General features: G+C 57.8%; 2 protein-coding genes across 3 annotated transcripts in view; one reads left to right on the top strand and one right to left on the bottom strand.

Moving 5' to 3' along the window:
- Positions 1-6,110, bottom strand: part of FAM71E1 (family with sequence similarity 71 member E1) — a 7,100-nt gene extending 990 nt beyond the window's left edge. The window contains 4 exon segments of the mRNA XM_017512515.2: positions 255-528; positions 4,129-4,259; positions 4,941-5,041; positions 5,829-6,110. Coding sequence (XP_017368004.1) covers positions 255-528; positions 4,129-4,259; positions 4,941-5,041; positions 5,829-6,090 — 768 coding nt within the window. The 5' untranslated portion in view covers positions 6,091-6,110.
- A 73-nt stretch (positions 6,111-6,183) lies between these two features.
- Positions 6,184-14,336, top strand: EMC10 (ER membrane protein complex subunit 10). Of its 2 annotated transcripts, XM_017512518.2 has the most exons (8): positions 6,184-6,360; positions 7,445-7,517; positions 8,465-8,574; positions 9,977-10,081; positions 11,531-11,712; positions 11,805-11,898; positions 12,829-12,915; positions 13,136-14,336. In XM_017512518.2, the coding sequence occupies exons 1-7, from the start codon at positions 6,247-6,249 to the stop codon at positions 12,913-12,915; spliced, it is 765 nt and encodes a 254-aa protein (XP_017368007.1). In that variant the 5' UTR covers positions 6,184-6,246; the 3' UTR covers positions 13,136-14,336. The 2 variants fall into 2 exon arrangements, with proteins under 2 accessions (XP_017368007.1, XP_017368006.1); XM_017512517.2 differs by lacking the exon at positions 12,829-12,915.
- Positions 14,337-14,609: the final 273 nt, after the last annotated feature.

Below are 14,609 nucleotides of genomic sequence, written 5' to 3'. Positions count from 1 at the left end.
TCCTCCCTCAGACCCAGGAGTCCAGGCCCCAGCCCCTCCTCCCTCAGACCCAGAAGTCCAGACCCCCAGCCCTTCCTTCCTCAGACCCGGGAGTCCGGACCCCAGTCCCTCCTCCCTCAGACCCGGGAGTCCGGGCCCCAGTCCCTCCTCCCTCAGACCCGGGAGTCCGGGCCCCCAGCCCCTCCTCCCTTAGATCCGGGAGTCCTCAGACGCCTCCTGTCTGCGGCCCCACCACGCTTCTCCTCTCCCCTCACCTCCTCCCACTCCAGCTGGGCCTCCTCTTCATCCTCATTGCCCTCCCCATCTTCATCCTGCAGCTCCTGGTACTCCTGTGTGAAGGGCACGGCAGGAGCTGACTGGAAGCGCAGGCGGTAGAGCAGCCGCACCCACTGGCCGAACTCTCGGTCTCGGCTCTCGGGTGGGGCTTGCAGCTCTAAGTAGAAGGCTCGGTGGTTGCTCAGCTTGACCTTGAGCTGCCGGCGGCTTTCATCGTGGACGAAGAGCTGGACGAACTGCAAAGGGAAGAGCCTGGGTGGGAGGAAGGGGCCGCCTCAGGTTCTGACCCTGTCGGGTCCTCCGGCACGGTCGGGGTCAGGGGTCCCCACCTCGCCACCCCTCCCTCTGGCCCAGGCATCCTTTTCCACTTCCATCGCCTCTTGAATTTGAGTCCATTTCCATCTTTCTTCCAGCCACACGTCTCCTTTTTGTCTCCCACTAGTCCTCTCCCCTAAACTCCAGACTCCAATATGCAACTGCCTCCTTGAAATTGCCACCTGGGGCCGGGCGCGGTGGCTCAGGCCTGTACTCCCGGCACTTTAGGAGACCGAGGAAGGCAGATCACCCGAGGTCAGGAGTTCGAGACCAGCCTGGCCAACACGGCGGACTCTCTCTACTAAATATGCAAAAAAATTAGCCAGGCATGATAGCGGGTGCCTATAATCCCAGCTACTCGGGAGGCTGAGGCAGGAAAATTGCTTGAATCTGGGAGGTGGAGGTTGCAGTGAGCCGAGATTGCACCACTGCACTCTAGCCTGGGCGACAGAGCGAGACTCTCCTCCTGGCTCAACCTCCTGGGCTCAAGCAGTCCTCTTGCCTCAGCCTCCAGAGCAGCTGGGACTATAGGCGTCCCACTGCACCTGGCTGATTTTTCCATTTTTATATAGTAGAGATGGGGTTTCACCATGTTGGCCAGGCTGGTCTCCAACTCCTGGGCTCAAGTGATCCTCTCGTCTCGGCCTCTCAAAGTGCTGGAATTAGAGGCACGAGTCACCTCATTTTGCCTGCCACCTTTAAAATGCATCCAGGATCCAAAAACTTTTCACTCCCTCCTCCGCCACCTCTGGGTCCAGCCACCTGCCTCAGCCCTCAGCCCCTCCAGTCAGTTCCCCATGAGTCCACCAGAGGGCGCAGGCCAACAACTTGGGCAGCTCAGGTCCCTCTGCTCAGAGCCCTCCAGTGGCTCAGCGGGACAGGCGTGAAAACAAAGTCCTCACCGTGGTCCACAGGCTTGCAGAGTCCCTGGTTCCTTCTCTGCCCTCACCTCCTGCACCTCCAGCCACACTGGCCTCCCTGCTGTTCCACGAACACCCCAGGGTAAGTCCAACCCCAAGACCTTTGCACAGACGGTTCCCTCCACCTGAAAAGCTTTTCCTCCGGCCACAACTCACCCCCTTCATCTCCCTCTGTCTTTCTCAGGAGGCATGTTCTCAGGGAGTTCTCCCCTGGCCTATTTCTTTATTTTATTCTTTGAGATAAGAGTCTTGCTCTGTCGCCCAGGCTGGAGTACAGTAGTTTAATCTCAGCTCACTGCAAACTCCGCCTCCCGGGTTCAATTGATTCTCCTGTCTCAGCCTCCTGAATAGCTGGGATTACAGGCACCCCCCACCATGCCTGGCTAATTTTTGTATTTTTACTGGAGATGGGGTTTCACCATGTTGGCCAGGCTGGTCTGGAACTTCTGACCTCAAGTGATCCGCCTACCTTGGCCTCCCAAAGTGCTGGGATTGCAGGCACGAGCCACCACACCAGGTCACCCCTGGCCTATTTCAACCGCATCCACCCTGTGAGACTCACCCATAGTCCTTCCCTGTCTGATGTAGCCCCACAGGCCTTGCCCATCTGACAAATGGCCACCTGTTCCTTCTGCCTGCCTGGTAGAGTGGGAGCTCCTGGAGGGCAGGGATTTGGCTTGTTTTGTCCAGTGGTGTTTCCCTGGTGCCCACAGCTAACACGTGCCAGGTGCTGTGGGTGCTTGTTGAGTATCTGGGTAAATCGATTGCTCAGGCCCCCGGCCTGTTTCAAGGTCCAACAGGGCAGAGCAGGAAAGAGTGGGGATCTTGGCCCAGGTCACACAGCTGGGATTGGAGTCCAGGTCCAGTGTTCTCAGCCACAACACTGGGTAGCCAGGTGGCCTCTCTGGTCCAGCAGTATCACTGCCAGGAATGGATCACACAGACACCCTCACACCTGTGCAGACATACGCATGGATGTCCCCTGCCACACTGCCTGTAACCGAGATGCCGGACAAAACCTCAGCGTCCCTCAGTGGGGGGCTTGATTATTGTCCCCCAAATAGAAGAATAACAGCTGACATTATAGGGTGCTAACTCTGACCCAGGTACTATTATATTTACTCAGTTTCTCCCCCTCCCCCTGACAAACCTAGAGGATGTGCTCACCTCTTATGCTCATCAACCACATGAGAAAACTGAGGCACAGGCAGGTAGGGGAAGCTTGGCCAAAGCCAGTGATGAACTGAAGCCAGGATTTGAACCCAAATCGTCTAAGGGCAGACATTAGTTTAAGGATGTTGCCTATCACCTTAACACCAGGAGGCTGGACACAACTTGGTGTCTAAGACAGGGGAGCTTGTGCAATCATCCATGGGAGTCCAATTGCGTGGGCTGGGCGCAGTGTCTCACACCTGTAATTCCAGCACTTTGGGAGGCTGAAGTGGGCAGATCATGAGGTCAGGAGTTCAAGACCAGCCTGGGCAACATGGTGAAACCCCATCTCTACTAAACATAGAAAATTGGGGTGGGGAGGTGGAGGGCACCTGTAATCCCAGTACTCGGGAGGCTGAGGCAGGAGAATCGCTTGAACCTGGGAGGTGGAAGTTGCAGTGAACCAAGATCGTGCCACTGCACACTAGCTTGGGGGACAGAGTGAGACTGTCTCAAAAAAAAAAAAAAGTGAAAGCCACTGGCAGAATGTTTCTGTGGATACATTATAAGCACGTAAGCATTTCATTGTTTACAGCTGGAGTGGGGCAGGAGCCTCTGGTGAGAGAAAGGAACAGCTGGTGCTGTCTGCTTTGCGCTTGTTTTCTCCTATGTTTGCATTACTGTTTTTCTTTTCTTTTCTCCTGTCTCTCCCTTCTCTCTTTTCTTTTTTGAAACAAAATCTCACCCACTCTGTCACCCAGGCTGGAGTGCAACCTCCACCTCCCAAGTTCAAGCGATTCTCCTGCCTCAGCCTCCCAAATAGCTGGGATTACAGGCGTCCGCCACTACGCCAGGCTAATCTTTGTATTTCTGGTAGAGACAGAGTTTCACCATGTTGACCAGGCTGGTCTCGAACGCCTGGCCTCAAGTGATCTGCCCGCCTCGGCCTCCCAAAGTGCTGGGATTAGAGGCGTGAGCAGTGTGGAGTGAGGCACAGGTGGGTTCAAGAACCGCAAGCTCATGATAAACTTGGCGTTCCAACCTCTGCCCACTCTGGAGCCACAGTGGGACCCTGGGCAACTGGCTCCCAGCTCTCTGAGCCTCAGTTTAGCTCTTTGGAGGATGGGGCTAAGAGACCATGTGAGGATATGAGGTCAGAGGTGAGATCACATGCACGGCCCAGGGGCATCTGGCATGAGCAGGCGCTGCGGACATGGTCATTCTCCTGAGCCCCGCTGGGGCGTGGCTGAGGACTGTCCTCTTCAGGTCTGTCTAGTCCCTGATTTCTGGCCCCTGGAGGATTCCTCTGTCCTTGTTCTCCCAGGTAGATGGCAGCTCAGGGAGGGCTGGTAGCACCCCTGGGTCCTGGCCCTGGGGGTGGTCTGGATGAGGGGAGGTGCTGCTGGGGACTCAGGTGCCTGGAGCTGAGGGAGGAGGGGGTCTCGGCTGAGGTGGGGGCAGTCACCCGAAGAGTTGCAGGTGTCCATTCTCCTTGGCAGGGCCGGCCAGCAGCAAGAGGTCTGGGAGCTCCAGGGCTGGACTGGAGGCTGCCAACCCCATGGTGACCTTGTTGGCAACTTCTCCCAACCGAGTCACCTGGGGTCAGAGGTCAGAGGTTAGGGGCAGGATGGATGTGGAGGTGGAACTGGGGAGGGATCAGAGGTTAGGAATCCTGATAGGGGAAAAGGTCATGAACCAGGTGAGTTGAAAATCAGGCTGGGGGCCAAATGTCTTAGAATTAAAGGTCAAGAATCATAGGGGTGGGAAGTCAGGGAAACTGAGGCAAGGGAGTTAAAGGCTAGGGTTCACAGAGAATCTAAAGATCTAGAGGTGCCGGGCGCGGTGGCTCACGCTTGTAATCCCAGCACTTTGGGAGGCCAAGGCGGGTGGATCACGAGGTCAAGAGATCGAGACCATCCTGGTCAACATGGTGAAACCCCGTCTCTACTAAAAATACAAAAATTAGCTGGGCATGGTGGCGCACGCCTGTAGTCCCAGCTACTCGGGAGGCTGAGGCAGGAGAATTGCTTGAACCCAGGAGGCGGAGGTTGCGGTGAGCCGAGATCGCGCCATTGCACTCCAGCCTGGGTAACAAGAGCGAAACTCCGACTCAAAAAAAAAAAAAGAGCTAGAGGTATGGGGCACCAGAAGTCACATGGAACTGGAAGTCAGGAATCCCACGAGATGGACGTTATGTGGGGACAGGGGCTTTCCAAGTGAGGAGGAGGTCGCGGGACAGGCCAAAGCTCGGGCTGAGGGGGTTCTGGGGCTCCCCACCTGCACAAAGTTACTCTCAAAGATGGGGAAGTCCCGCAACTGGTCAAACTCGCCGCTCAGGAGGTGGCGCTGGAGCTGTCTGGGGTGGCCTGTGGGAGAGGCTGGAACCAGGAGGCATTCCAGGGGGGTGATGTCTGGGGGTCGATACTGGGAGGCTGTGCCTGGCTTCCCAGCTGGGGAGGGTCCAGCACAGCCCCGCACAGAGGACGGGGTATCAGATGCCCCCCCCAATTTTTATTATACTTTCATTTCTAGGGTACATGTGTGGAACGTGCAGGTTTGTTACATAGTTACATACGTGCCATGGTGGTTTGCTGCATCCATCACCCCATCATCTACATTAACTATTTCTATCCCTCCCCTAGCCCCCCAACCCCGCAACAGTCCCCATTGTGTGATGTTCCCCTCCCTGTGCCATGTGTTCTCATTGTTCGGCTCCCACTTATGAGTGAGAACATGCGGTGTTTGGTTTTTTGTTCTTGTGTCAGTTTGCTGAGAATGATGGTTTCCAGCTTCATCCATGTCCCGGCAAAGGACATGAACTCATCCTTTTTTATGGCTGCATAGTATTCCATGGTGTATATATGCCACATTTTCTTTATGTAGTCTATCATTGATGGACATTTGGGTTGATTCCAAGTCTTTGCTATTGTGAACAGTGACACAATAAACATGTGTCTTTATAACAGAATGATTTATAATCCTTTGATATATACCCAGTAATGGGATTGCTGGGTCAAATGGTATTTCTATTTCTAGGTCCTTGAGGAATCGCCACACTGTCTTCCACAATGGTTGAACTAATTTACACTCCCCAAATTGCCAGCCCCATCCCATACTTCGTTCCCTCACCAGGTCCAACCCCTCCAGGTCTGGCTCCGCTCTCACCTGCCATCCCACCTAGTTCCGCCTCGCCAGCTCCACCAAGGGCGGGCTTAGGCCCTCGCTCCCTCCTCATCGCAATGTCCCCGCACCTTGACGGGAGCGGAGGGAGGAGCCGAGGGAGAAAGCGAGGGGGTGGGGCTACACGTACTGTGACGCCACTAAGCGGAGTGGGTTTGATGACGTCACATAGAAGTCGACTCCTGGGGTTGTGATGACGTCACTGGAGGGGCGGCTCCTGGACCTCAGGATAAAGAGGCGGTCTCATCCTGGTGACGTCGGGCCCCAGGTGCAGACGGGCGCTAGTGCGCAGGCGCCGGAGCCTAGCGCAAGCGCACTGGCGTCAGGATGAGATCTGTTTCTCCCGGCGTGCTCCGCGGCTCTTGGCTCGCGTCCGTCCTTTGGCGGGTGGGAAGGAGCCGAAATGGCGGCGGCCAGTGCTGGGGCGACCCGGCTACTCCTGCTCTTGCTGATGGCGGTAGCAGCGCCCAGTCGAGCCCGGGGTAGCGGCTGCCGGGCCGGGGCCGGTGCGCGGGTGGTGAGTGCTCGTTATTTCTGTATAGCCGGCGCGGCCTACGGACGTCTCGGGTCTTGGGGTCTTTAGGTGGGTTACAGAGGGAAGGAGGCTGCGCAGGGCAATAGGGAAGAGGTGGGAGAGCCCTGGAAACAGGTTCAGTCACGCACACCCAGGAGGGTCCTCGGCAGTGCACCAGGTTGCAGCAACTGTGACGGAAAACTAGAGCACCTGTCGCAAGGCTCTAGCTCTGGAATATGTATGAGGGGGCGGGGCGGGTGTGGTGGAATCTTGGCCAGTCAGAAGTCGGGGCGGTTAAAATGAAACAGGCCTGGGGAACTCAGGGGCTGTGGCTCATCTGTTATCCCAGCGCTTAGGGAGGCCAAGGCGGGAGGATCGCTCGAGGTCAGGAGTTCGAGACCAGCCTGCTCAACATGGTGAAACACCGTATCTGCTAAAAATACAAAAGTTAGCTGGGTGTGGTGGCAGGTGTCTGTAATCCCGGCTACTCGGGAGGCTGAGGCAGGAGATTGGCTTGAACCCTAAAGGCAGAGGTTGCAGTTAGCTGAGATCACCACCTGGGTGGCAGAGCGAGACGCTGTCTCAGAAAAAGAAAATAAGGCATGGGAAGGGCGCTCTTGAGGAATTGGAGAGGAGTTTTGTCTCCTGAATATGCGTGAATATGCAAGTTTAGAGATTGGAGAAAAGGAAAGCATGAATCTTGAATGTGCTTAGTAGGGATTGAACTCAGGCTGGATCTTGGCTATTGGGGCTGTCAGGTGATAATGAGGTCTTAGCATGAAAAGGAAGCCTTGGGAGAGGGTGTCCTTTAACTCACGAGTATTTGTGGTGCAGTGCTTGAAGTGACCTTGGGATAGTTGCTTTGGCAGTGAGGTTAGGCATGTTTGTAGGTCGGGTTTTCTGGGGGTCAGGGGGTCAAGATTATGAATATTCATGAAGTGGGTGTTTCCTAGTGAAATAGAGGCAAGCCGCAATGATAAGGCTCCACCCTCAGCCCACCAGTCAATCTGTGCTTGGCTCTGTGGGTGACTGCCATGCTGTGAGGGCTTGGGTGGTTCTCACTTGGGGCCTTCTGTGTCTTCTGCAGGCTGGGGTGGAAGGCCGAGAGGGCGAGGCCTGCGGTACGGTGGGGCTGCTGCTGGAGCACTCATTTGAGATTGGTGAGTCAGGCAACGTCCTCTCCTAGACGTTTAACATTGGTGCCCTGAGAAGTCAAGAGTTGGCGTCCGGGCGCCTCCCATCTCTTACATACACTCAGGTCCATTTACTAACAGCTTTGCCCCAGGCTGGGGAGAAGGGGGACATGTAAGAAGAGAAACACTGTCTTTAAATACCCCCTTGCCTGTAAGACAAATTTCAGTTTTTAAAAGGACAGCAGAGCAGTGATTTCAGAGCCGAGTTTCCTCTTCAGTGCCAGGTGCCTGGCACTAGTGGTTCCACACTTTGCAAGTATTCGCCCATTCACAGCAGCTGCGTGAGGTGGTAGGCAATCATGTCAGCCTCTTTTTCCAGAAGAGGAAACAGGCTCAGAGTGGGCGCCACACAAGGTCTCCTCGTGAGTGAGTGGCAGAGCTGGGGCCAGCTTCAAAGGCAAACTTAAACTGCCATGATGCAGGTGTCCATGTTCCCAGGGCCGATCACCAGTGCTGCCCAGAGTGTAGTCATTGAGTCTGAAGCCCCGAACGCAAGGGCACAAACCCTGAAGCTGGTGCCCCTCCTGGACCCTGGCATCTGCTCAGTGAATAGCTCCCTGATTCTGACACAGCCAGGCAGGTGGGAACTCCTGGACTCCCCAGCTTCCATATTTTGCAGCTGGGGAAGCTGAGGCTCAGAGAGGTTATCTGGCTGTCCCTGGGTCACCTGGTGAGGCAGAGGCAGGATGTGGGAGCTGTGGGGTTCATGGGTATGCTGTGGGTTGCCTTGTGAGGTGGGACATGGTGGGGGTGTCCCCACTTTGCAGATAGGAAAATGGGGGCCAAGATGGGGAGGGAACCTGGTCACTCGCGTGGAGGCCAGGCCAAAATTTGAAGCTGGGCCTCCTGGGTCCTGCCTGGGTTGAAGGATGTGGGATGGGGATGGCATGTCTCTGAGCCTGAGCTCTTCACAGACGACAGTGCCAACTTCCGGAAGCGAGGCTCCCTGCTCTGGAACCAGCAGGATGGTACCTTGTCCTTGTCACAGCGGCAGCTCAGCGAGGAGGAGCGGGGCCGACTCCGGGTAAGGTGGGGCACTCAGGGCTGGGTGTGGATGGGGAGAGAGGGTATCCAGGTGTCTCTTCAGCTGCCCCGTGCTGGTGCCCGGCAGCCTTCCCTCCAGGCCCAGGTGGGCTTCCAGCACCTCCTGCCACCCTTGCTCTCTGTCCAAGGATGACCACTCCTGGTGGAATGGTGCCACACTTTTTCCTAGCTCCACCAGGCACGATGTCCTGCCTCGAGGCCTCCTAGCTCCACCAGGCACGATGTCCTGCCTCGAGGCCTCCACCCACACTGCTCCCTCTTCCCCCGCAGGCTTCACACAGCCCCTCTCCTCTTCCAGATTCAGCTGAGCTGTTCCATGTCCACTTAGATGAAATTCGCTTGTGAGGAAAAAGAGATCCTCAGAATAGCCGTGGTTGGACAGGAGCCCGCTCCTGCCGCCCTGCACTGCGACAGCCTCCAGGGCCCGGCTCAGTCAGGGGCCCGCTCCTGCCGCCCTGCGACAGCCTCCAGGGCCCGGCTCGGTCAGGCCCGCTCCTGCCGTCCTGCACTGCGACAGCCTCCAGGGCCCGGCTCAGTCAGGGGCCCGCTCCTGCCGCCCTGCGACAGCCTCCAGGGCCTGGCTCGGTCAGGCCTGCTCCTGCCGCCCTGCGCTGCGACAGCCTCCAGGGCCCGGCTTGGTCAGGCCCACCCCTGCCGCCCTGAGCTGCGACAGCCTTCAAGGCCCGGCTCGGTCAGGGGCCCGCTTCTGCTGCCCTGCGCTGTGACAGCCCCCAGGGCCCGGCTCCGTCAGTGGCCCACTTCTCCTGCGCTGCACTGCGACAGCCTCCAGGGCCCGGCTCGGTCCTCCTAGGGGTCGTGCACAGAGGCGCCAGGGCTCCAGGCAGCAGGATAGAGGGGGAGAAGGAGGGACAGAAGGAACATCAGTGTTTAGAGGAAGCTTGCAAAAGCTGGCACAGCCGGCGTCCACCCAGGTGTGGCAGCGAGGGAGGTCATGTGGTGAGGTGTGCGTGAGCAGCCTTCGCGCATGGCGCCCACGTGATTCTCTGTCACAGCTGCCCCCAAAGAGAATTTATTGTGCGTGTAACTGGTGCGTCCATGCATCGGGTGGACGCCAGGTGCAGCTGGACTCAGGCACAGGGACGGTGTCCTTGGGACCCACTCCATCGTTGGGCTGGGCTCTGTTCTTTTTGTGATGGCTTCTCCCCTAGGTGGGGCAGCCCCAGCTGCTGCTGGCTTCACCCACCAGCTGGGCCACCCCAGCAGGAAGAGCCCCAGGCAGACTCAGGTCAGCCATGCTGGGGAGTGTGGGCTGTGAGGCGGGTGGGGCAGGAGAGGGACCTTTGCGGAGGCCTGGTGGGCATCACAGCCTGTCCAGGGCTGGCACCATCCCTCTGACCAGCACCCTTTCTTCCGGTCCCCAGGATGTGGCAGCCCTGAATGGCCTGTACCGGGTCCGGGTCCCAAGGCGACCTGGGGCCCTGGATGGCGTGGAAGCTGGTGGCTATGTCTCCTCCTTTGTCCCTGCGGTGAGTTGGTGTCGAGGATGAGCGCCTTCTCCCTCTTCCTCCCTACCCCCTACCCTGGTCCTGCTTCCACCGTTCGAGCCCCAGTGTTGCTAGAGCCCTCAGAGGCCTGGGGGACTCAGACCTGGCCTTGCGCTCCAGGGCCTCCTGGTCTGGAGGGGTTGGTCCAGGTGGCGAGTGCTTTCATGGGGACAGCATTGTGAGGACTCCGGGGTGGGGGTGGTTGGGCTTGTGCCTGAGGGTGATAGGGAGCCACAGCCCTGTGGAGGGGGGCACGTTGGAAGCCAGATGTAGGGCTGAGTGCCCCACAGGGTCGTGGGGTGAGCCTTATGCTGTGCTGAGGCGCAGGATCCGAGAAATAAAGAGACAGGACACAGAAGTACAAAGAAAACGCAGCTGGGCTCAGGGGGCTACGCCACCTATGAGCAGAATCAGGCAAGGCCCCAAATGTCCAGAAGCATGAGTATTTATTGTGCTTAGGTGAGGGGACAGGGCAGTGAGTGAAATCATCTTTAAGGATAGTGATAGGGTCGTGAGCAATAAAACATGGGGTCCACCTCCATTAGATCACCTAGGCTGGGAGGTGGACAGTGCGTAGCAAGTGTCCCGTTCCCATGAAGGCAAGGGCCATGTGCAGTAAGGGGTCCACCCCCATTAGGTCACCGAGGCTTGAAGGTGGGCTGTGCAGTGAAGAGGGTGCAGTGTACGATACTTCTATCTATGGGAAACTACTTCTAGGAAGATTTATGGGAGGATGCTTTAAGTCACATAGCAGTGACAGAGCTGTCAAGGTTACTGCCACCTTCTGGCAGCTTCCAATGGATTCTATGGGAAGATGCTTTTCAAGCAGCACGGTAGCAAGAGCTGATAAAGTTCACAGTCACCAAGGTGGATTGCGGTTCTGAGGGCAGCCTTCCACAAGAACTGGAGCAAGGTCCTACAACTCCTTTATCAGGAGGAGTGGCTCTCGCCCCAAGCCTGCCATACAGCGGGTATCTTTACGATACCGAACGCTGCCGCCTGGGCCGTGGATTCTTGTCCTGGTATAACTGTTTTTCCCTTAAATCATGCTCTGCACTGTGTCTGCTCTAGGCATTCCTCCGATTATGAACTAAGATATAATTATAGGTATATATGTAGGGAATATTCTCTAGGCACTCATACTATCAACTATTATATGATTATACATAGAAGATTATATAAAGGGATTCTTCAAGCCCTATATCTATAAACTAATATATGATTATGTAAAGGATTATATAAAAGGAAATAGCTGAGTAGTAACACTATAAAGTGAGATATTCCTCAAGCCCTAACTGTGCCAGGGCTCTGCTTAGCTCTCATTCCTCGGTGCCTATATGGGGGGTTACCCACAGGGGGCAGCCGGGGGAGGTTAAGAGTGGAGCCCAGGCGGCAGGCTCCGCACCTCTGCTGACCCCACTCCCCCCACAGTGCTCCCTGGTGGAGTCGCACCTCTCAGACCTGCTGACCCTGCACGTGGACGTGGCTGGCAATGTGGTGGGCGTGTCGGTGGTAACATACCCTGGGGGCTGCCGGGGCCACGAGGTGGAGGATGTGGACCTGGAGCTGTTCAACACATCGGTGCAGCTGCAGCCACCTGCCACAGCCCCAGGGTGAGCCCGAGTCTGCTGCCTTTGTGACGACCTTGCCGCCTGCCCCGACCCTTTCCGGGCCTCACCCTTCTCCTTCCCTCCCCTCCCGCCAGACCTGAGACGGCAGCCTTCATTGAGCGACTCGAGATGGAGCAGGCCCAGAAGGCCAAGAACCCCCAGGAGCAGAAGTCCTTCTTTGCCAAATATGTGAGTGGGGCTCCCCCGCCTTCCCATTCCCTTCCTGACAGTGCCGGTGTCTGGCCAGGCCCTCCCTGCTCCTGCCCATGGTGCTCAGGCCTGCTCCTCATCCTCCAGGCCTCCTGCATGGGGCCCCACATCCTCCCTGCCTCCTGTGTGGGGACCTCTCGTGCTCCGGGCCTCCTGTGTGTCCTCCTGGTACCTGGGCTGAGGGCTGTCAAGGCGTGTTTGCAGGAGGAGGGCGAGGAGGTGTGGTCAGGGGAGGTCAGCCAGCTCTAGGGCACAGGGTCCTGGGGCAGGTCTCGGCCTGAGCTAGGCGGTAGCTGTGAGGCTGGAGAGGAAGGGGCCGGTGGAGATTTCAGAGGAACCAGAGAGGCTTGGAAAGGAGGGGCGATTGGTTCCCTGGGGGTTGTACAGGAAGGAGAGAGGAGTGGGTCTGGGAGGGATGTGGCCCAAGGAGGGGCCTGGGGGCAGCAGGGTGCCCAGGAGGCTTCCTGGAGCCGAGGAGCAAGGGGCCTGTGTTGCCAGCAGCAGGTCTGAGTGTGGGGTGCTTGGAGGCTGAGCCACAGGGTGGGGATGCTGGGGATGGGAGGTTTCGCTGCCCGTGGAATAGGTGGCTTCCGCCCAGGCCTCTGGTCCCTGAGTGTGGAGATGGGGATTAGGTTGGGGCACAGGACCCCATGCAGGACAGGGCCAGCAAGGAGGCCGGCGTGGCCCAAGGGAGGCTAGGAGGATGCCGAGGCTGGCATGGCTGAGCCCTGCCATGCTGAGCACCCTGCCCGAGGGCCTCACCCACTCCTCCCAGATAGTCCAGCAGCTGTGCTGCAGGGAAACTGAGGCCTGGAGGCTTAGCCCCACTTGAGCACCCTCCCGCTCCTCACTGGCCCTAGGGCCCCACGGCTGCCCGCTAGCCCTGACCTGCGCTTCCTCCCTCCCCAGTGGCACCTCATCTTGGGGGGGGCCGTGTTGCTCACAGCCCTGCGTCCTGCTGCGCCAGGGCCCGCGCCACCACCGCAGGAGGCCTGAGTGAGGACCGAGACCCCTGCCCCTGCCCCTCCCTGCGCCCCACCGGCCCTCCCCCACCTGTAGTGATGTAGGGGACCTGGGCGCCCCCCCTCATTTGGCCTCCCCTCACACCGGGCCCCACCTTCCCCACCCTGAGTGGGTCTGGGAGGGACCCACTCTCACCTCCTCCCCCTCTCTCTCTCTCTCTTTTGTGTCTGTCTGTCCCTCCGTCTGGCTGCAGTGGATGTACATCATTCCCGTCGTCCTGTTCCTCATGATGTCAGGAGCGCCGGACACTGGGGGCCAGGGTGGGGGTGGGGGAGGCGGTGGGGGCAGTGGCCGGTGAGGGCCCAGGCCGGTCAGCTTCCCGTCCTGCACACCCAGGGGCCTCCCTTTCTGCTGGAGTCCCCCATGGCCTCAAGCTATCCCAAGAAGGGTTTGCTGGCCCCTCCTTTCCCCTGTCCCACAAGGCACCTGGGCCAGCCACTTGCCCTCTACCTTCCTGCTGGCAGAGGAGTGGCTGGACTGGGGCTTTGGCACAGGGGCCAGTGTCTCCTGCACCTGCGTCTGCTGCGCCCGCCTCCCCCGTGACCCCCTGCAGCCCCAGGGGCTTCCCTGCCCATGGAATAGAGCCTGAGATCCTGGCCAGTATTCCAGCTCTGACCCTGTGTCCCCCCCACCCCGAGCCGTGCAGTCTGGGAACATGCCGCCTTCTCTCCAGCCTCTGTGCCTTTGTTCCTGGTGGTCTTAGCCTCCTGCCCCTGGCTGGGCTAGGTGGTCCCGTCCAGCTCCTGCAGCACCCCCCTCATTCTGATACTAGACTGGGATGCAGCCTCCCTTCTGTGCCCCCTTAGGGGCACCCTGGGTCTCCTCCTTAGGGGCAGAGGTGTGAAAGAGCCGAGGCTAGATGGCCAGAGGCTCCTGTGCCCCACTCCTAGCACCGTCCCTGGGGTCGAGGTTTGACATTTGTCTGCCTAGTGCAGACAAGGGGTCCTTGCCTGGAGGGTGACAGGCCTCCAGACTTGAAGGAAAAGGTTTAAGGTAAAAAAGAAAACAAAACCAACAGTTAGTGGAGTCAAAGGTGAGACACTGTCAATAGAACCCCTCCACCCTCTTCCCCACCGCCCAGCATCCTGCCCTGACCTCGGCGCTGGGAGGGGCTGCAGCCTTTGGTTGTGCGCACCCTAAATCTATTTAAAAACATCAACAATGTGCTGAAACGTGTGAATGTTTTGAAAAGTTATAGTTACAGCTTCTGGCAGCCAAAAACAACTGTTGTGTTGGCAAGACGGTCCTGATGTACAGGCTTGACTGAAACTGACTGCTCACTTGACATGTTAGAAACCCAAGGAATGGCCATCCCGACGTCACTGAGGCTGTGTGAAGCTCAGCTGTGTTGTGTGACAGTTTATTAAACTGGCCCTTGAATGTTGGACCCTCAAGCTCGCCTCCTGCATTGTGTGGTTGTCACTAGCGCCCCAGTGAATGCTGTCGTCCAGTCTGCTGGGTGTGGTTCGAATGATCTTGGGATGCATGACTGAAATGGAGTTACGACGGTAGGTCAGAAATGCGCTTATGAACGGGAGGTGCGTTCACAGGAGCCGACTGTCGGGACCAGGACGTGGCGCACAGGTGGAAGTTGCATTCCCCTCCATCACTTCTTTTTTCTTTTTTTTTTTTTTTTTTTTTTTTTTTTGAGACAGAGTTTCGCTCTT

This window comes from Cebus imitator, unplaced genomic scaffold (assembly GCF_001604975.1).
Source record: "Cebus imitator isolate Cc_AM_T3 unplaced genomic scaffold, Cebus_imitator-1.0 Scaffold473, whole genome shotgun sequence".
NCBI classification, from domain to species: Eukaryota; Metazoa; Chordata; class Mammalia; order Primates; family Cebidae; genus Cebus; species Cebus imitator.
The sequence above is the reverse complement of the archived record's forward strand: the minus strand, read 5'-3'. Positions and strand labels throughout refer to the sequence as shown.

Bases quoted from the DNA above. Each gene is read 5' to 3' on its own strand.
- EMC10 (XM_017512517.2), top strand. From the start codon at position 6,247: ATGGCGGCGGCCAGTGCTGGGGCGACCCGGCTACTCCTGCTCTTGCTG. The intron at 7,518-8,464 runs GTGAGTCAGGCA...AGCTCTTCACAG, and splicing joins GGAGCACTCATTTGAGATTG to ACGACAGTGCCAACTTCCGG. The intron at 11,713-11,804 runs GTGAGCCCGAGT...CCCTCCCGCCAG, and splicing joins CCACCTGCCACAGCCCCAGG to ACCTGAGACGGCAGCCTTCA.